Source organism: Haemaphysalis longicornis, unplaced genomic scaffold, assembly GCF_048455015.1.
Source record: "Haemaphysalis longicornis isolate Haplotype H1 unplaced genomic scaffold, Haemaphysalis longicornis Haplotype H1 scaffold_6, whole genome shotgun sequence".
NCBI lineage: Eukaryota > Metazoa > Arthropoda > Arachnida > Ixodida > Ixodidae > Haemaphysalis > Haemaphysalis longicornis.
In genome coordinates, this window is record NW_027526407.1 from 63176571 (window position 1) to 63194319 (window position 17749).

General features: G+C 44.3%; 1 protein-coding gene and 1 long non-coding RNA gene across 2 annotated transcripts in view; one reads left to right on the forward strand and one right to left on the reverse strand.

Moving 5' to 3' along the window:
- The window catches only part of LOC144142818 (solute carrier family 26 member 10-like), a 46174-nt gene extending 38018 nt beyond the window's left edge, over positions 1 to 8156 (forward strand). Inside the window, exons 13-17 of the mRNA XM_077674592.1 lie at positions 1367 to 1433; positions 4369 to 4505; positions 5438 to 5540; positions 6600 to 6654; positions 7256 to 8156. Coding sequence (XP_077530718.1) covers positions 1367 to 1433; positions 4369 to 4505; positions 5438 to 5540; positions 6600 to 6654; positions 7256 to 7407 — 514 coding nt within the window. The 3' untranslated portion in view covers positions 7408 to 8156. The remainder of the gene's footprint in view (positions 1 to 1366; positions 1434 to 4368; positions 4506 to 5437; positions 5541 to 6599; positions 6655 to 7255) is intronic.
- A 6077-nt stretch (positions 8157 to 14233) lies between these two features.
- Positions 14234 to 17498, reverse strand: LOC144142819 (uncharacterized). The gene is made up of 5 exons (XR_013317054.1): positions 17008 to 17498; positions 15628 to 15769; positions 15280 to 15439; positions 15070 to 15192; positions 14234 to 14581 (listed from the first exon to the last, which is right to left on the reverse strand). It is a non-coding gene; the product is annotated as an uncharacterized LOC144142819 (long non-coding RNA).
- Positions 17499 to 17749: the final 251 nt, after the last annotated feature.

Below are 17749 nucleotides of genomic sequence, written 5' to 3' on the forward strand. Positions count from 1 at the left end.
ATTCATCTTATATTTAGGCTTAACGCTTGTTAGGCCTATAGCTAAGCCTAACGACGTCTTTAGCAACGTCAAATTCAATGCATGTTGAGCTGCGGGTACGGGTTGACGAAGCAACACCCCAAAGCATAAAGTTGGGATTAACGTCCGGCGCCTACCCACCCGTTGCTGCTGTTCTCGTTACCGCCTTTGTGTGATGACGTAAGTTTTAAAGGGGCCATGCAGACAAAACACAAGTTTGGTTCATTCGAAAGATTGCCTAGTTAGAATCATACTGGCACCACTATTGACGTACACTTCGCTCAAATAACTTAAGCAATTAAGAAAAAAGGTAATGGCCATGCGGCCTACTAACTCATTTCCCGAAACAGAATCTATGATGACATATGCCCCGCTGCGAGATTGGCTGAAGCCAGCAGAAGTAAACGCAAATTAGGCAATCTGCCGAGCGAGCTGTTTTCCCTTAAATGTAATGCGTACTCAATTTACACCAGTAAGAATGGTGGGGTAAACAATGAAAGTTACGAAAATACACGTAAGCATAGAAGTACTGATGCGCACAGCTTTTGTTATTGGGCGCACTATGCCTGTTTTAGCTGCACAGCAGTCCACCGCTTTGGAGTTGACTTACACGACACTGGCCGATTGGCGTAAGCGACGTTGCCTTACGTGGCCCTGTTTGTCGAGCATACCCAATGTTTCCCGAAACGATTGCTTTCTACCGTAACAAAAACAAGCCAGGTCCAAATACGGTCAAAAACAAAGCAACGGTGGGCAACGGTCCACGGCTTAGTATGGTAGCGCCATCTGGAAGGACTGACAGTAAGCAAGGCTGAATAGCGTAATGACACACTGGAAGTTTGTTTCAATACCCGCCCATGTGACTTAATGGCAGATGTCACGAAAACACACGATTTGGCAGGAGAGTCAGAATATTACTTAAATTGATTAATTTCTGACTGAATACGGCGTCCTTTGCTGCCTGATAAGCACTGAAGGCATTATAAAACACGAAATCTTTCGAGTATTTTGTCTGCACGGCAACTTTAAGCACGGCTCGCATTGATGGCTGCGGGCACGGCGCCGTTATCGCCTAATTCGAGAGCAGCAAGGCTTTCGCGTTAAACAGCGCAAAATAACAAGAGTTATTGCGGATGCTGCTTTCAAAAGTGGCATATGCCGAGGGAGTTCTTTAAAAAAGCTTAATATTTTAGATTTCATTGTAGTATAAAGCTTTATTACGCATTTTTCAAATCAAGGTTGTATTCTTTTGGGTTTTAGAATTTTTAGACATGGGCGTAAGCTTTGGAGGCTTTACTTAATATCTGCTGCTCATGACTTTGACAAAACGGGTTCTCTATTTCCGCAGGCACCGGGGGACACGACTTGAGCCTCGCCGACCTGATGTCTTCATCGCATCTGACTCAAACCTCAAGGTTCGAATGAACGCCCGTTTGCACGAATATATATGTAGAGCGAATGATGCTATAGAAAGTACAACAAAGAAAGGGCGTGTCAAAGGAACGTCAACCTTCCTTTGAATGATAAGCAGTATTATAAATGCATACATAAATAAGCACACAAATTAACAGGGGAATGAACATAAAAAAAAACATGCACCCGTCCGTCTAACGACGACGATGGTTGAACGTGAAGATTTTTCGTGATGAATTCTTCGGTTGACCAATACCACACTGCGTGTATGTGCTACTCTGGAGTGCTACTTTAGCATGTGCTACCTTACTAGAATACCCAGAGTAACTCTGGGGCGTGCACTGCGTAGGCCTAACGTTTGGGTTTGGGGTGGAGGGCGCGAATCGGTACCTGCTGCTTGGCGTTCAGTGAGCAATTTGATGAATGGGCCCCGGTTTCACGTGTTAAACCCAAGGTGTGACGTCAGGCCCAACGTCCTAAACATCAAAATATGAAGTGAGGCCTAAGTTCTTGTGGCTAACAGCCTTAGGGCAAGCGGAGCAACCACATTCTTCTCGTGACGGATTCTTTGGTTGTCGTCTGAGTTTCCCTAACCACTTCGGCTATGTTGAAATGGAGCAATCGGATAGACGTCGGTTCATAACGCGAGGGACCCAGGTTTGATTCCGGCCGCACGAAGCGTTTTTTGCTTTCACTTCACCCACGGTCGTTCATCATCATCATGAGATAAAGTTGGCTTTCCTGCAGGGCGTATCGGCGTACAACGGCATCTGTGAGCACACTAAAGCTTCGCTTTAATAAATACAGTAATGAAGCAGTGAGTTAAATCACGTGTTCGCTATCTAAAAATAAATGTTTCTCTTAAAGTTCTGGTTCCGGCGTGAGAACATTAAGTGGGCCACGTAATAAATTACATAAAAAAGCTCCATTGACACAGCCTTAGTGTTCGGTTCCAGTGGCACTCTTCACCCGTACGAGAGCTACGAAACGAGGCCGCTGTCGAGTTGGCCCGAAAAGCGCTTTCATACACTCACTTGTTGGAGGTGGTCCTAGACGAACGGTAAACTTTAAAGGAGGTTACTATCAAGCGTTTAGATACTCGTGGTATGCACATTAGCTTTGTGGGGCAAAGAAATAAAAAACGCAGATTCCATTGCTGTTCCGCAGCAATACGAACTCGGCAAGATCGCAGGCGGGCTTGCAAGCTGACAACCTAATCGCCAAGTGTCCAGAGTTTGGTGTGCGGCGTGACATCAGCCATTTGCTCATGAACTGCCCAGATCATACGTCGGAGCGGTCAGCATTGTTTAAATTTTGAAGAAGCGCCCCGCATGCCTCTCTGGAGGATCTCGTCATCCCCAGAGGGCACTGGATTCTTACGCGGGACGTCTCGTGTTTAGCCCTCTTGTTTCTGGAGGACACAAACCTTTGTGACTTGTAAACATGTGTCTGTAGCAGTTTTAAAGCAGTTGGTAGGGTGGATCTATTGCCGGCATACCTTACAAGGCTATTCCCGCCCTCTCACTCACTCACTCACTCACTCACTCACTCACTCACTCACTCACTCACTCACTCACTCACTCACTCACTCACTCACTCACTCACTCACTCACTCACTCACTCACTCACTCACTCACTCACTCACTCACTCTAGCTTTACTCTACTCTACTCTACTCTACTCTACTCCACTCCACTCCACTCAAACTCTACGACGCTGTCTAAGATGGGTGACACACATGGCGCGGTATTCTCAAATTTTGTCCTTTTCGTGCCCATTTCAAAGTGTCAGTTTGAGAGAGCTCTGATTGGCTCAAAGCGAACAGCTAGATGCAACGCAACGCTAGCACGGCTGAGCTACTGCGTTCAACTGCGGCTTCTCAGAGCAGACGATGTGGAGCAGGCGATTTCGGCAGTTCTAATGGGAATGTGTTTGCTCGCCGGCGGAACAGGAGGGCAAGAATTATGTTGACCCATTCGAAATGCCTGCAGAAGCATTCCACTCGTGGCTGTGCAACTAGGAGCGAGAACTAGGCCGGTGGCAGTGCCAGCTGAGTGTCGAGGGCCAAGTGACATGCCCCCTCGTTTCTTCGCTACCGGTGTCTTTTAGTCAGCGGTCGGTAGCGAATAAACGATAGCGCTGTCACAGCCCTCCGTGAGCCGGTGACTCCATGCCGATGCCATCACGCAGTAAAGCAAACGACCGCCTGCGAGCTTCATAGCTGTCGAGCAGACGACGAAAGTTATTACACAAGCACTCGCCATAAAAGTGATTGTTTTATTGGTACTTGGCAAATACACATACCAGCTTAGCGTTCGTGGACTTGATGCGAAGCAGCATGTAGTTAGGAAACGAAAATCCCGACCAGTCACATTTTTTTCCCTCGGAGGCTACCACAGAAATCCCAACGCTGTAATGAGTCATTTGAAACTCTTGGAAAAGCTCGCGTCGGCGTGCCGCGAGTGCGTCGATGCCGAAATACCCAACAGAGGGTTATTATCTTGATACACGCTCATTGTCACTGACATAAAAATTGTGGTCCAAGTGCTGACATAAACATTGTGGTTCAAGTGCGAAAAAACTGAGCAGCCGTAGCGTTGTTTACTTTTTACTACCACAGGAAACAGGTGGCTGTGGCTGCCATCTTTCGACATTCGTCCACTTGCGTTACAAACTTTCAACTTCGTAATAGAGCAATATTATCACGTCTAGGTTTTCGAAATACGTCAGAATGAACACATAATATATAGCTGAAAATAGGTTTAGTTGTTTAAATAGTGTTTGCGAAAACAGTTGCGGAAAAATAAACTCGAAGCCTGCCTACAACCGGAAGTACGTCACGATGAAACGGACGCGAAGCAGCACGTTTTCAAAACGGACACTCACAGAATACCACCCGTGTACAACATAATATTGCTTTTTTCCCCCTACATTTCAGCGGGACAAAGTGGTGATCTACCGATTCGGCAGTCCGCTTTGTTTTGCCACCCACAACAGCATCGTCGCTGACATCGAAGAAATTTTTAAGAGTCCCTCATCTCCAGAAGACAAGGTCCACAAGAAGCTCAGAGATATGTGAGTGTCCTGTATTGCCCCCAGAGACGTATTTCATTAGAGTAAGCATAAATGTGTTGATCACTGGGCACCTGCTGGCAACTCTTTAGGCGCTGCTTGGCCACATACGCTCTTGCGCAGGTAAAGACTTACTTTCTACGAACTTTTTACGCCTAATCAAAGTCATGGGCGAGCAGTGTACCAACTGCTCACGGTAGCTGTTTTATGGGCACTCCAATAAAACTATGGGGTACACGGCTGTTCTTGTGCAAGAAGGTTAATAAGCAGGACTTTGGCATACAGTAATGTACGAAGAAACGCAGCACAATAATGCGGACCAGAACGCACAAATTACTGGATTTATTTCCACGGAAGTACGGTTATCGCATGTCCCACATACAATAACGGGTGGTTATGATAGCGCTTTCTGAACATGCCTGAGCAACGCCGATATGGGGCGTCCACGGACGACAATATTCGATTGAACCTGTCTTCGTTCATATGTTTATGTTCAAGCTTGATTTATCTATGCTTGCACGATCCGTATAGCTGCGAGGCGGACGTTCTTTCTCCAGGTGTAACTCTCACGATAAATTTGACTGGTTCCAAGCTATGAAAATGGGATTCTTGTCGAACAAATGTTAAGGATTGACCCTCAAGGAAACAGCTTGGAGTTTATTTGTTCTGAAAATTGGGCTCCTGAGAAAGGGGAACACTGGATTAACTGAGCAAGTTTCGCGAAAGTTTGTAAAGTCGCGTTCTAACAATAATTATCTTTTCGTTCTTGCCACTTCTTGTATACAGTGCTCCGAACTTTTACACACCAGGGGCGTCGATGTAATTCAGATTCAAAGTTAGTCTGACTTTCGTTGGTGAATTACTCTGCACGTACTTTGTTTCTGTGTGGTTTGCTTTATGTGCAGAAAAGATTGAACATCCCGTTTTGTTTTCAGGGAGGAAGCCGATATCGAAGCTACGGCGGTTGTTCGGGCAATCGTGATAGACTGCGCGGGCATCAGCTTTCTTGACTCCAGTGGTGTCCGGTCCCTGGACCTTGTGAGTAATTTGTTTTCCCCCAACGAGTATCGAAGTACCAGAGAATGCAGCTGCGTGGGTGCATGCTACAGTTCCCCGTGTCTTCGGAACTCTCGTGCAAAAATGAAATTTAACAAAGTACAGAACCCATTTTATTAGAAATCGCATGTGGAATAGTGTAAGGAAGTGAATGTTGTTAAATAAATGACGCAAGTAAATCAGGAAGGACTTACTGCACGTTCTGTCTAGGAAACACCTGACAAAAACTGCTGCTAGTCTGATACCCGATATAACCATAACAAGCTTCATTTAGTTGCTGGAGTTCATGGTGGGAGCATTCGTTGGAAAGTTTTACACGAGTGAGCTTGTCCAAGTTCAGTCACTGCGGGTTAATTTTGTGGTTGGTTGGATATCTGTACAATCTTGTTGCGTGGATATTCAACAGGATGAAACACCATAGCGACAAATTCATAAAAATGTTTGCTAGAAATGCTCGTTCACTACTGGCAAGAATCGTGAATCAAGGAAGCAAGTTTCGTCGCCGACCGCGCTTTTTACAAACTGCCTGATGTGCCTAAAAGTAGGATTCGAGGTTTCCGAGCCAGCCGGCTGGGTTTTTTAAGGGGCATGAAAATAAAAAAAAACTTTGTTAAGCTTAATAGAACTAGCCTTTGGAAAACTCCCTTAGCTCCATCCACCGGCGAAAGACGTTTTTTTAACCGAAAAGCGCAAGAAATATAAAGAACTTTTAAATCTCGCGATGCAGTGACGTAGTAATGAAAGGAGTGACTTAGTAATCAACGTTTTAAATTATACGGCAGCATTAAGAACGCAGTCTTTGTGCATTGCTACAGGCACATTGTTGCGAACTTTAAGCATGCCTGTTGACTAAATTCACAGAGCAACGGTTATTCCAGAGTGCAATACATGCCGGATAAATGCCCTTGCAGAGATGTTGCTTAGCGGAGTGCGTGAGCAGCCAATAAAATGAAAAAAAGAGAGTAACTCTTCACGTAGCTGTGAGAGAGATATATACCAGTAACGTGCACTAATCAGACTATTATCTTCTTCTCTTTAAAGGTAGCGGAGACCTGCGGTCACAACAACTGTCTGCTGTTCTTGGCAGCTTTGCAAGGTGAGCGTTATGAAACCAAAAGCTTTCCGAAATAAAAGTTGCAACACTTACCCTGGTATTGTGAATCCTTTCTCCACTCGAGCCTCCAGTAGAGGAGATCCTTGAAATCGATTTCCCCCGACATAAGCATTGCGAAATCCCTCCTCAGCCGAGTGGAAGGAGCATATCGCTTGGAGGATGGACTCAGAATACGGCCCTTAATCCAGCTGATACAGTCTAGGCTAGGCTTCTGGAGCCAGCAGACTCGAGAATGGTGTTGAGGGGGTTAAACTGCGAAAACCATAGTGAGTAATTTTTTAGATATTTGGCTGATAGCATGGGGCTTCACATTGAAGGTTTGTAAATGAGATATTAAATGGCCAAGCTGCTTATCTACACATTTTCTAATCACAGCCTTATTTGGTGACGTTTTAGGGGCTTCCGTAATTTTCTGAGCGTGTAATAAAGTGATTTTGCGCTTGATGGCCAGGTAAAGCACCTTCCAACTTATTTCACATTAGGAAGACCGGTAAACGTTTTTTGTTTACAAACATTGATATAAGTCGCAGTTTACCGGGTAGCTGAAGTACTTAACAACCTCGACCTTTTTCTTATTTTCAAGATTCGGTCTTGGCAACAATAAAATCCCAAGAGAGTCTGGTCCGCAAGATCGGATTGGACCACATTACGCCCACCATCCAAGACGCAGTCACACTGGCGAACTACGAAATTCCCCAGCGAGTTATCGACCGCAAAGTCAAGACCTACCTCTGACGTGAAGAAACTAGGAGGAAATGTTTGTGAATTCTTCAGCATGTGTGCGGACAGAGACAGGGCAAGTAGGAAGGCTCACATGCTTCCAAAGGGGCATTACAGATTCGATACTTCAGTTTTCGGTCTCCATGAACAGTGTTTCTGGCCCTTCAGAACGTATATCCATCCTCAAGGCATTTTGGGAACTCAAACGTGAGCCCTCGATTTGCTTGTGTAGCCGCAATTGCACGTGCCACAGCCAATTTCGCAAACTCACATTTTCACAGTTGTTTGGGTTTTGTTTGCTTTGCTAACTGAAATGTGATAAAATTTACGCTCAGGTGATTGCAGCGTCAAGCGTGTCTCAAGGTCGACATGCTTATAAGTCAGTCCTGTTTCTTAATACCTTAATTTTTTTCCTAAGCTCCGTTAGGCTTGCCAAAATGTTTAACCATATGCTTTCACATCGAGCAATGCTAGACATGAAGTTCTTTTGCTCCTCTGCAAAACAGCCGTGTAAAATGGGACTTGCGTACTTCTTAAACGTACAATGCTTGTTTGTATGAAGTTTGTTGCCAGTCATATAAATGAAAGTTTGGTTTCTTATTCTGCGTGTGATTTTAGAAGATGTGTTATGAACATCTATGCGGAAATTTACTTCCTTGTGACTGTTTCGCAAGCGTTGTGAAGCTGCTTTAAAACAGGTTTAGACCTCGTATTCCCGCCAGAGTTTCGGTATTTTTCCGGAAAATAAAACGAATTTAATTTAATTGAGTAACACCTTTACAATCAACAGAGTGCAACCAAAAACGTAAAACTCACAGTGTTTGCTTCTTAGAACTTTAATGCTGACCTGCGTTCCTTCATTTAGAAGCATGCAAAGAAACATAAAAACGAACAGAAACACAAAGGTCGAGACTGTGACTATCAACTATGCTACGCGCTAAGAACATGGGCACTACGTAAATACTAAGCATGCAGCGTTTGTGTGGCAGACAATCAGGCACATCGCCTCGTTTTCAAAAACCCCATATAACACCGCTGCACCGGTTTTATCTACTATCTTACCCGGATTTTAACGCGAGAAAGTACGCAAGGCAGACATGCAGAAATTTTAACAGTAGATCCCGAAAGGTTAGGGAATAAAAACCTAGGATCAAGTAAGGAGTGCCACCTATCTGTAACACCTAGCAAGAAAGCTGTTTCCTAAGAACAGAGCTGTTTAGGCCGGCACAAATCCGTCCGTCGCACCACAAACACTTCGAAGCCTCAAGACCAATATGTGGTTAGGGAGGTCCTGGGAATTGAGCCCGGGAACTCTACGCCCGTGAAACCGGCAACCTAACCGCTGGGCCACCACGCAGGCCCGAGGGGTACGCGGTCATGAGGGGGGTTGCGGGAGGCGGGGACAATAACATGTGCAGCCAATTGGAAAAAAAGCAACAACGCTTCGCGGAGTCGGTATCGAACCCGGGTTTCTCGCGTTATGAAACTGGCGTTTATCCGGTCGAGCCATTATTGCATTCCTGAAGCACGCCAATTCCTTTGGGTTCGTGGCGCGGGCGTTGGCTTTGGACTTGGCCGCGGGTTGTGGCGCGTCCTAACGTGGTCCAGTTTGGGAGACATGTGAAAGCCTGCAGACGAAATGATCTGGGCCTGCCAACCATATGGAGAACTTTCAGTGGCAAGTTCAGGAATAAATGTGAGGTGCAACAGCCGGGTCGCCAACGAAGGGAGAGGGGCCGCGAGCTGTGCTTTTTCTCCAGCTTTGTGCCACTAGCGATAGCAGCGCCGATTTTTTTCTGTAGTGGTGGTGAAGCGATACACAATGGCTGAATCTGGGGTGCAGTTACGAAAAAGGTTAAATTAGCGAATCCTATGTCGTGTTCAAATAAATTATCTACGTGTCACGCACAAGTACTAGTATGGCGGGCACATCGACGTTTAATGCGGTCTTGTGATTTACCGCATTTTGATGTGCAAAAATTATGCTAGAGATGCAAAAACAAGGAAATAAATGCTTGAAATTTCAAAAACACTCGATTGCTCTTACTTTTTACAGGAGGATAAGCAATGCCTATACAGTGGCGGTATTTGGATCAAGGGACAAACCCCTTGTACTTAGGAGGTTATCTGTAGACTATTGGAAATTAACGTCTTAGACGAGGACAGCGCGTCAATGGTAGCTAGGATGCAGCTTCCGCTGGGCAACGTAGGACAGCACGGGGGAAGGAGTCTCGCATTAAGGCCTAGCGCAGTTTCCAAAGCTTGTAGTGAAGGTATTTAATGCGAAAAAATAAATGCACATTTACCGAATATTTGCCGTCCATTGTCGGCGTGACGTATATATGTTCTGAAAAATGGCCTGAAACGAAAACAGAATAAAAACAAACAAAATTAAATTAAGTGGGTCTGGGATTCCAACAAGGCGAACCTTGGTTTTAGCAAACAAAAGGTGTAACTAGGTGATGCGTTGTGACCTTATTTTTAGAAACGCACGTTGGACATGTATTGAAGTCTGAAGGCGGAATTAAAGCCCGTTAATAACAGAAGTAGCAAACCATGCTTACGCTAATAGCGAATATATATTGGGCGAAAAAGGGGAAAACAATCCCCCTCCGTTGGTAGGTGCCAATTCATTAAAGGACAAAAAGGCGAGAACCAAAGAGAAGCGGAAAACGACGCTCTCTCTCCTTTTAGTAGGTGCTCAGTAGAATAAATAGCTCGCGAAGTGACATCAAACATGGCCTGTTCGGGGCGCTGTGCAGTGAAGCGTTTGGAAACCCGCGTCGGTGTGCCGTTGCGTGTTGGCTGCAGCTATGGATGACCTGCGAACACTTTAAAATTGATGATCAGTGGTGACGTCAGGGTATAAAATAAGCCTGGCTGGCTGCTTGAAATCAGGTGCTGATACTATAATGGTGACCGCAGGTATCGCATACATCGTCGGCATATTGACTAATGAAAGTTAGCACATTGTGTGGCCATTGTGTTTTATTTTATTGTAAAAATATGCGGTGTTTTATTGTGACCAATAAAACTGGCGGTTAATACAGCCGGGACAACATGTTGTGAATACAAGAAAAAGGTGGACCGTGTACCGGAGCGAAGGCAGCAGTAGCGCCATGCTTTTTGTTATCTCAAACATCGGTGTTATTTTTGCTTTTTTTCCTTAACTGCGTGCCGTGCTATGTATTAGGCTTTGCCCGTAATGTTCTGTTTGTACGTTGGCAGTTTTTGTCAATTACTTTCACTGCCCACGGTATACTACACTGTGCAATGGTAGCGCACTCAGTCGGCAGGCAGGTACACGCACGGCACTACCTGTACCATGTAGAATGTTAATTAGATGTAGCCATAGGCTGCGTCCCACACCTAAACTTACCTGAAAGATAACAAATCACTGCTATTAAAGACAACAACGCGCAGTGTTGGTGATAGGAAACGTTTTTAAAATTTAGAAATTAAGAGAGATGTTATACAAGCTTTGGCTCGAACCAAGACCGTGAGCTTGAGAACCCGTAACTCTACTACGGAGGCCAAATAGCTGGCTGCCATTCGCAGTTGCCCGAGAAAACAGCGGGGGTCTTCAAAACAAACCAGTAGGTGGTGCGAGGTCATACAGAAAAGGAGAGGGGTAAACAGGTGTGCAAGGGCAGGAAGGGGGGGAAGCGATGGGAGTTTAAAACCGGGGGGGGAGGGGGCAAACCCATTAGGTTAGCTAAGGGTAGGGCTAACAAGTAGAATAACACAGGCAAGTCGGTTGGTGACAACCGCCGTCCCGATACAAAGGGAGGGCCTCTAATCATAACCATCATCATCATCGTCATCATCACCACCACCACCACCACCACCATCATAATCATGATCATCATCATCGTCATGATCATCATCATCATCATTATTATTATTATCATCATCATCATCATCCGTCCTTGAGTTGTACCCACAGGGGAACGGAATACCACCCAAATGAAAACATGTTGCGCGACCGATTATTGGCACATTACGAAGTTCAATCTGTCTTGGTGGCACCATAACGTTTGCAAAGATAAATCTAAGTTATCTGGCCTTGAACAAAGTAATTGCGATCCTTAGCGTCGGAAACTGCTACCACGGCTATCACTTCTTCAAATAAACGCCCCTTTCTGCAAGAAACATGGATGAAATGCGAAGCTTTCTCCGACACAAATGCAAAGTCCGTAATCCAATCAGCCGAAGTCCAAATATACGACAACGCTGAGATAATTGAAATCGATGTTATGATTTTCGGTCTATTTGTAATTGGGTCATCTGAATGTACTGATTCGCTTAGCTCAGCGTTGTCGCTGGATTGGAGTTTGGCTGGAGTGTGGACTTTGCATTTGTATAGGAGAAAGCTTTGCGTTTCATCATCATATTCATCATCATAATCATCACATCACACACCAACAACAACAACAATAATAATAATATAATAATAATATAATAATAATATAATCATAATATAATAATAATATAATAATAATAATGATAATATAATAACCCTCACTATCATCATCATCATGCGCTCTTTGTAAAAACCCATTGCTTATAGTCGGCTTTCCTGCAGAGTTTTTCTGACACTGGCGAACGCTTCGCGTTTTATCACTATGATCACCATCATCATGATCAAGCGACCTTTCTGAAAACTCATTGTTTCCCACATTGCGGGAAACCCATTGCTTTCCTGCTGTGCGTTTTTGTTTCTCCCGAAACCGCCACAAGGGAGGCATAGAAACAATCGCTTTATTTGTGGCACATCTGCATCAATGCAACTACTCTACCGAATGCCGTCGTCGGCGCTACACTCTTAATCTGGATCCACATAAGATCCACTTAGTAACTGGAACTTTTTTGCAAAAAAGTTCCACTTATATATTTGGAACCGTGTTCCACATATCCTGAAAATGTAAGTGGAACAGTGCACCACATATTTTTGCAGCTATATTATCTGGATCGGCGTTCCAAATAAACTGGTAGTGTAAGTTACTGGAACACTGATCCACGTAAAATGATTATGGATTTATCCGGTGCGCCGTTCCAGGTACCTTCAGACCAGCTGTTTATATAAAACGGTGTTCCGATAGACGTTGAGAAGCTGTCTATGGGACTCCACTTTTCCAACATGTCTGCTTTCCTGTTGGCATAAACTGAGGTCATTTGCCAGGCTGGCGGATGCATTGGTATCAGAAGGAAACCGCAAGCACCATTCTAACGCAGCCTTGACATATGGCCCACAGTGATACCAACAATTGGAAAACAGAAACCGCCGCAGCAGTGTGGTCCCTGACAGTTCCCAACAGTTGCCTATCGGAGCACAGTTCTATATAAAAGTTGGTCTGAGATACCTGAAGCGGCACACAGTGACTTTGGCTTCATCCGCCGAATCCTGTTCTGGGTTTTGGCTGCATGTAAAAGAAACAAGACTCGCATTAAAATACACACCAAACCAACTATTAGCACTGATATAATGCTTTTAAAAACACTAAGGAAATTTTATTCGCTCGTAGTATTGCGTACATTTGAGATACGGAGACATCTGTTTCCACTTGGGCAGAAAATGACCAGCGTACAGGATCAAATACCAAAACGATATCAAGTGGCCAAAACGATCTAAGTGGCATTTTCCTATTTTTGCTAATATTTACCATTCTTTTTTGCTAAAAACACGTGGGTAATAAAGATGGCTTTAAGCGCAACCGCGTCACAAACAGACTTGTACATCTATCCTCGCAGTAACTCATTACACAACAGTGAGCATAAAATATGCTGTTTTATGACATGAAATCAGGTACCGCAAATGCGGAAGTACGCACAGCGCTTGCCATACCATGTTTACGCATCCCGGTTCCAAAAAATGCAGTTTGCTATTAAATTGTAGGGAAAAGCCAAAAATACAAGCCATACACGGTTGGATTATCACAAGACCTGCAAGAATGTAGGAAAAGAACACCGGAGCCAATACTAACAATTTAACATTTGCACAGAAAAAATTACCGGAAGCATGTGGCACTATTGCACAACTAAAACATACACCATATATCAATATCAAGCTAACTGTAATATCAAGCTAACTGTAGAAAAAACCGACTATATACGCGCCCTGAAAAAGCCTTTCACTGAAGCCGCGTTCTTTCCCCGACAATTTGTAGCTATTTAAAATAACTTATCCAAAAAAAAGCTCATAGCACCCAGTATGAATCTTACAAAATTTTACAAACCATATAGCTCGGAGCATGTTACGCATTTTAAAATTTATCAAGCAGCCTAACTCTAAAGACGTTATTAGTTCCCTCAAGAACAATTCAGACATCCCAAATAACCAAGCCAGGTAGCGTTGAAACATACAGGTGACCAATTTTACCAAGCGAACTTGGAAGCATTTTTCCAGCCGAAACATTTATCTGAGGTAAAATTCAGTTGCGTGCTATACAAACCCTACTATAATGACGACAGTATGCTTGTGACCAAAGCACTGCCTCTAACAAGCGAGAAATGCAACTTTGTCCAAAGTAAACAACTTTTTCAGGCCAAATATGTATATTTCGCATTCTTCTAGGGCTTAGGTGTCAGCTAAGATACAGTACAAAAATTGATTAATAAAACCCCAAACCGTCTGTGTAAATAATTACTCTCACGTTTGCATCCATCAACAGCAGCACTGCCATGGAAAAAATTTCGAGCTGCACTTGAATAATAAAAACGTTACAGTGCAGTGCCATTAGCTACATTAATAGAGTAACAGAGCAGTGGCAAAGGCAGCCTGCGCTTTGTGCCAATAATGAAAAATTGCAAAGGAAAGCACGACTTCACTTTTGCAGTTGATATGCCGCTTGCATCTACCAATCTTTCCGAATAGGCTTAAACGTCTAACAATAATTTAAAACCCCAAGTAGAGTGACCACATCAAGTCTTTCAACAGAGCTTTAAACTTAAATGACACCAGGCCACTGTTAAATGGCCAAGAACTCTCTGCAAAAGTCCCAAGAACTCTCCAAAGTCGCATAAGTTTCAGGAGATTAAGATGAAATATACGGCGAGGAGGATGACCACATCTTGATGCGACAATGCAGGCGGAAAATCCATGACGTGTTTCTTGCAGACAATATTTACGCTGCCATTCTCTTCTCTCAAAATAACTGGACGTCGAGAATAACTGGACCATGTCATGTACCTTTAAGGAAGGAACAAGAAAATTTTGTTAGACGATGGCTTTAAATGAGTGAGTTGCTTAGGATACCCCTTTTATAGCACAGTAATTGATTGAAATATTAGCGATTTCTTGGTTTCTTTTCTGGGAATGCTGCTAACAATGTACAAAAAATATTAGCACAGACTGTCAATGGCAGTTCTCTAATTTTGGAAAGCAACCGCATTGGGCGTGGCCGTGGCGCCGTATTATCACAGCAGCAACTCTCAATGTGAAAGCAAAATGTTTGCAAAACTTGAATGCAAAATAATAGTCTTTTTGTCCACATGTTGCAGCATCCGAAACAGGCTGAATGTGAAGGTATTTCCCAATTTGGAGTTCACGATTTATTCTAAACAGTAAGATTTTGCTACAAAGAAAACTACCACAAATTCAGTCCCGCAAAAATAAAATACCAGCTTCAATAAACACTACCATAAATTGAGTCCCACAAAAATAAAATGCCAACTTACCCAACTAAAATTAAGATGCAGGCGTTCCTGGCAGGGCCTCCTCGGAGTGATTTTCCAGGAAAGTTTTGCCAACGTGTTCCCAAAAGCTCTTACTGTTGTTTTCACCTACAGGTCAAGTTGTCACTGAAATGGTGTTCCGAATCCATTACGTATAATGCAACTACCTAAAAAGGGACCATCAAAGTTCCAGAACTGGGAGTGCGTACTTACTTGTAGAATGCAATGATTTCATCCCGTACAACGGCTTTCACGTGTTTCCTTTTTGTGAACACACGACTTCAAGAACGGTGAACACACGCCTTCAAGAACCAGGAAAATGGCACTATGCATTCCTTGTTCCATTGTTTTAAGTCCCGGTCCGCCCTATTTCCTAGAAATAAAAACAGTATAAAAATATCGAAGCATAAATTTACGCTTCCCTCTAAGAAGGGAGTACTACAAGATCTCGTACAAGGCCTGATTAGTTGTGCTAAAATTTATTTTGCATCACGAGCCCTGGTAACGTTTTCAGGCGAAACAATTTTAAATATAAAAATATTTGAACATTTTTAGGCTCACCTGTCATTGCTCCATGCGGAGTGGTGAACGTCTGTATAATACGCAACACTCAAGATGCACTCTTTCGTGGCTTTATGACTTCCACAATGCATTCACAATCTGTCACACTTGTCACGACGACGCCTCGGCGTGCCGAAGATGTCTTCAGCCACAGTGAATGCCACAGCCATGATTTCACAGGTATATGTAAGGAATGGAAATAATTCGTTTTAATTTCTGTTCTTCAGACAAAGGAAAACAATTGTCGCAAACTACCAGTGTAGAGACAAATTTCTCCACAGTCAGCCATAGTCTGTATCTGGACAGGTTACACAGATCGAACACAGAATGTAGCAATCTGCTTTCGCAGTATATTTTCTAAGTTCAAGGAAGCACAGAAATGGGTTAATGTTGGGTGCACATAGTGATGCAAGAACTTATCACCGGAGCGTTGTCGGAAATTATTTCGACTCTCGGGTTGCCACCGACATTGACGGCATAAAAATGCAAGAGTGGCTTATTTCTAACGCGGTTCCTGAAGTAGCAACCACTAATTATGGATATTGGATAATTATCCTGAAGTCTCAAGTTACCACTGACATTAACAGCATAGAAACGGCAGCACACTTTCTATATACCCGCTGCGTGTTTCCACATATTTCTTCCCCTTTACAAAAGAAACGTTTGTTACTGCGGTACTGCTAAGACAACCACTCTCCCTTCCATTTCTCTACTCTTCAGGCAATGTAAAATAGATCATCTCAATTGGTCAAAGGAATTGGAAGAAACATGGAACTGCATAACACACTGCACAGATAAACGTAAGCTGACGCCTTGAAAGCACATCAACACAACTCGAAATAGCGTCTACCTTGCGCGCAACGGGCAAGGTCGAAGACTCCCGGTCTGGTAAGCACAGTAAATGGCATTCTACTCATCAGACTAACACAACGCCGCAATTACCACGCAAGTGTTAAAAATACCAATAAATCTAAGGACGGACGCTCCGACAAACTTGCTTGGAAGTTGTACACGTGTGCACGCGCGATTATCGCGGGCGACTAACCCGAGAAGATTCGCTACCGCAGACATACACAGCTACCGTCAATATACAACTAAGCAAAGCCACACAGTAAGGGAACATCCACTCATGAAACGCGCAAACCAGGAACTTCTGACGTACGCAGTCAGAAATTTCCAGCCGGCTCTGACCCACGAACACGGGAGTTTTGGTAAATTACGGCTGCAAACGTTTCTCCAACACAAAATGTTACACGCCGCGACCACAAGCATGAACGACACACGAACAACGGGCATAGACGCGGTATGTTTATCGGACGCAGTTAACAAGGATGTCACTGAACAACAACCGTTACCAGCACATAAATAAGCAGCACTGACCTTTTTTGCGCCTCCTGGCAAAACTCCACATCGTCGAGCAGGAAATACAGCCCAGGGATATGAAAAAATTCGCAGTTGCACGCCGCAATCAACCCAATTTAAACTGCTAACGGCGCTAACGGTTCTCGCCAGCGTGACCGAGAATTTCTTTAGTAAATATCAGGCGCATCGCGCGAGCAATTGAGAAACCCGCTTGGGAGTGCCACTGGTGGCGCTGCATGCGGAAGACCGTAAAATTAGCGGAGGGAATCCTGGAAGATGGGAGCGCTGCTGTCGTTTAAAGTGTTGACGCAGTCCCGATTTTCATCCGTCGTCATCGTACCCGTTGCAGCCCCACTGTACCGTGAATCAACGCAAAAACAGCTCTGCCGTGCTGCTGCTGACGCATGCGCATTGAATGCGCTACTGGAGTGGCGGTCTTTTCCTCATGGCTTCGGCGTACTTTCGTTCTCGCGGAGGCTTTGGCGATGCGCCCGCACATCGCCCGCATAAGAACTCATACAAACTCGGCACACGTGATGGGATTCGGAAAACGGGCGTATGCGTCTAAGCGGACGTTTACGCCCGCTGAGGCCGAAACAAAGCTCAGATAATAGCCGCGTTAGCGCGTTAGTACTGGCTAAAGTTGTTTCTCGCGGAGGGTCGTGAGTGCGTGCGATATCCGAGCTTAACTTTGGATGACAATTTCTCCCTTACTGTTTACAATGAATGCAAAAGGGCGTGGCTTCATTTACTGCTTTTC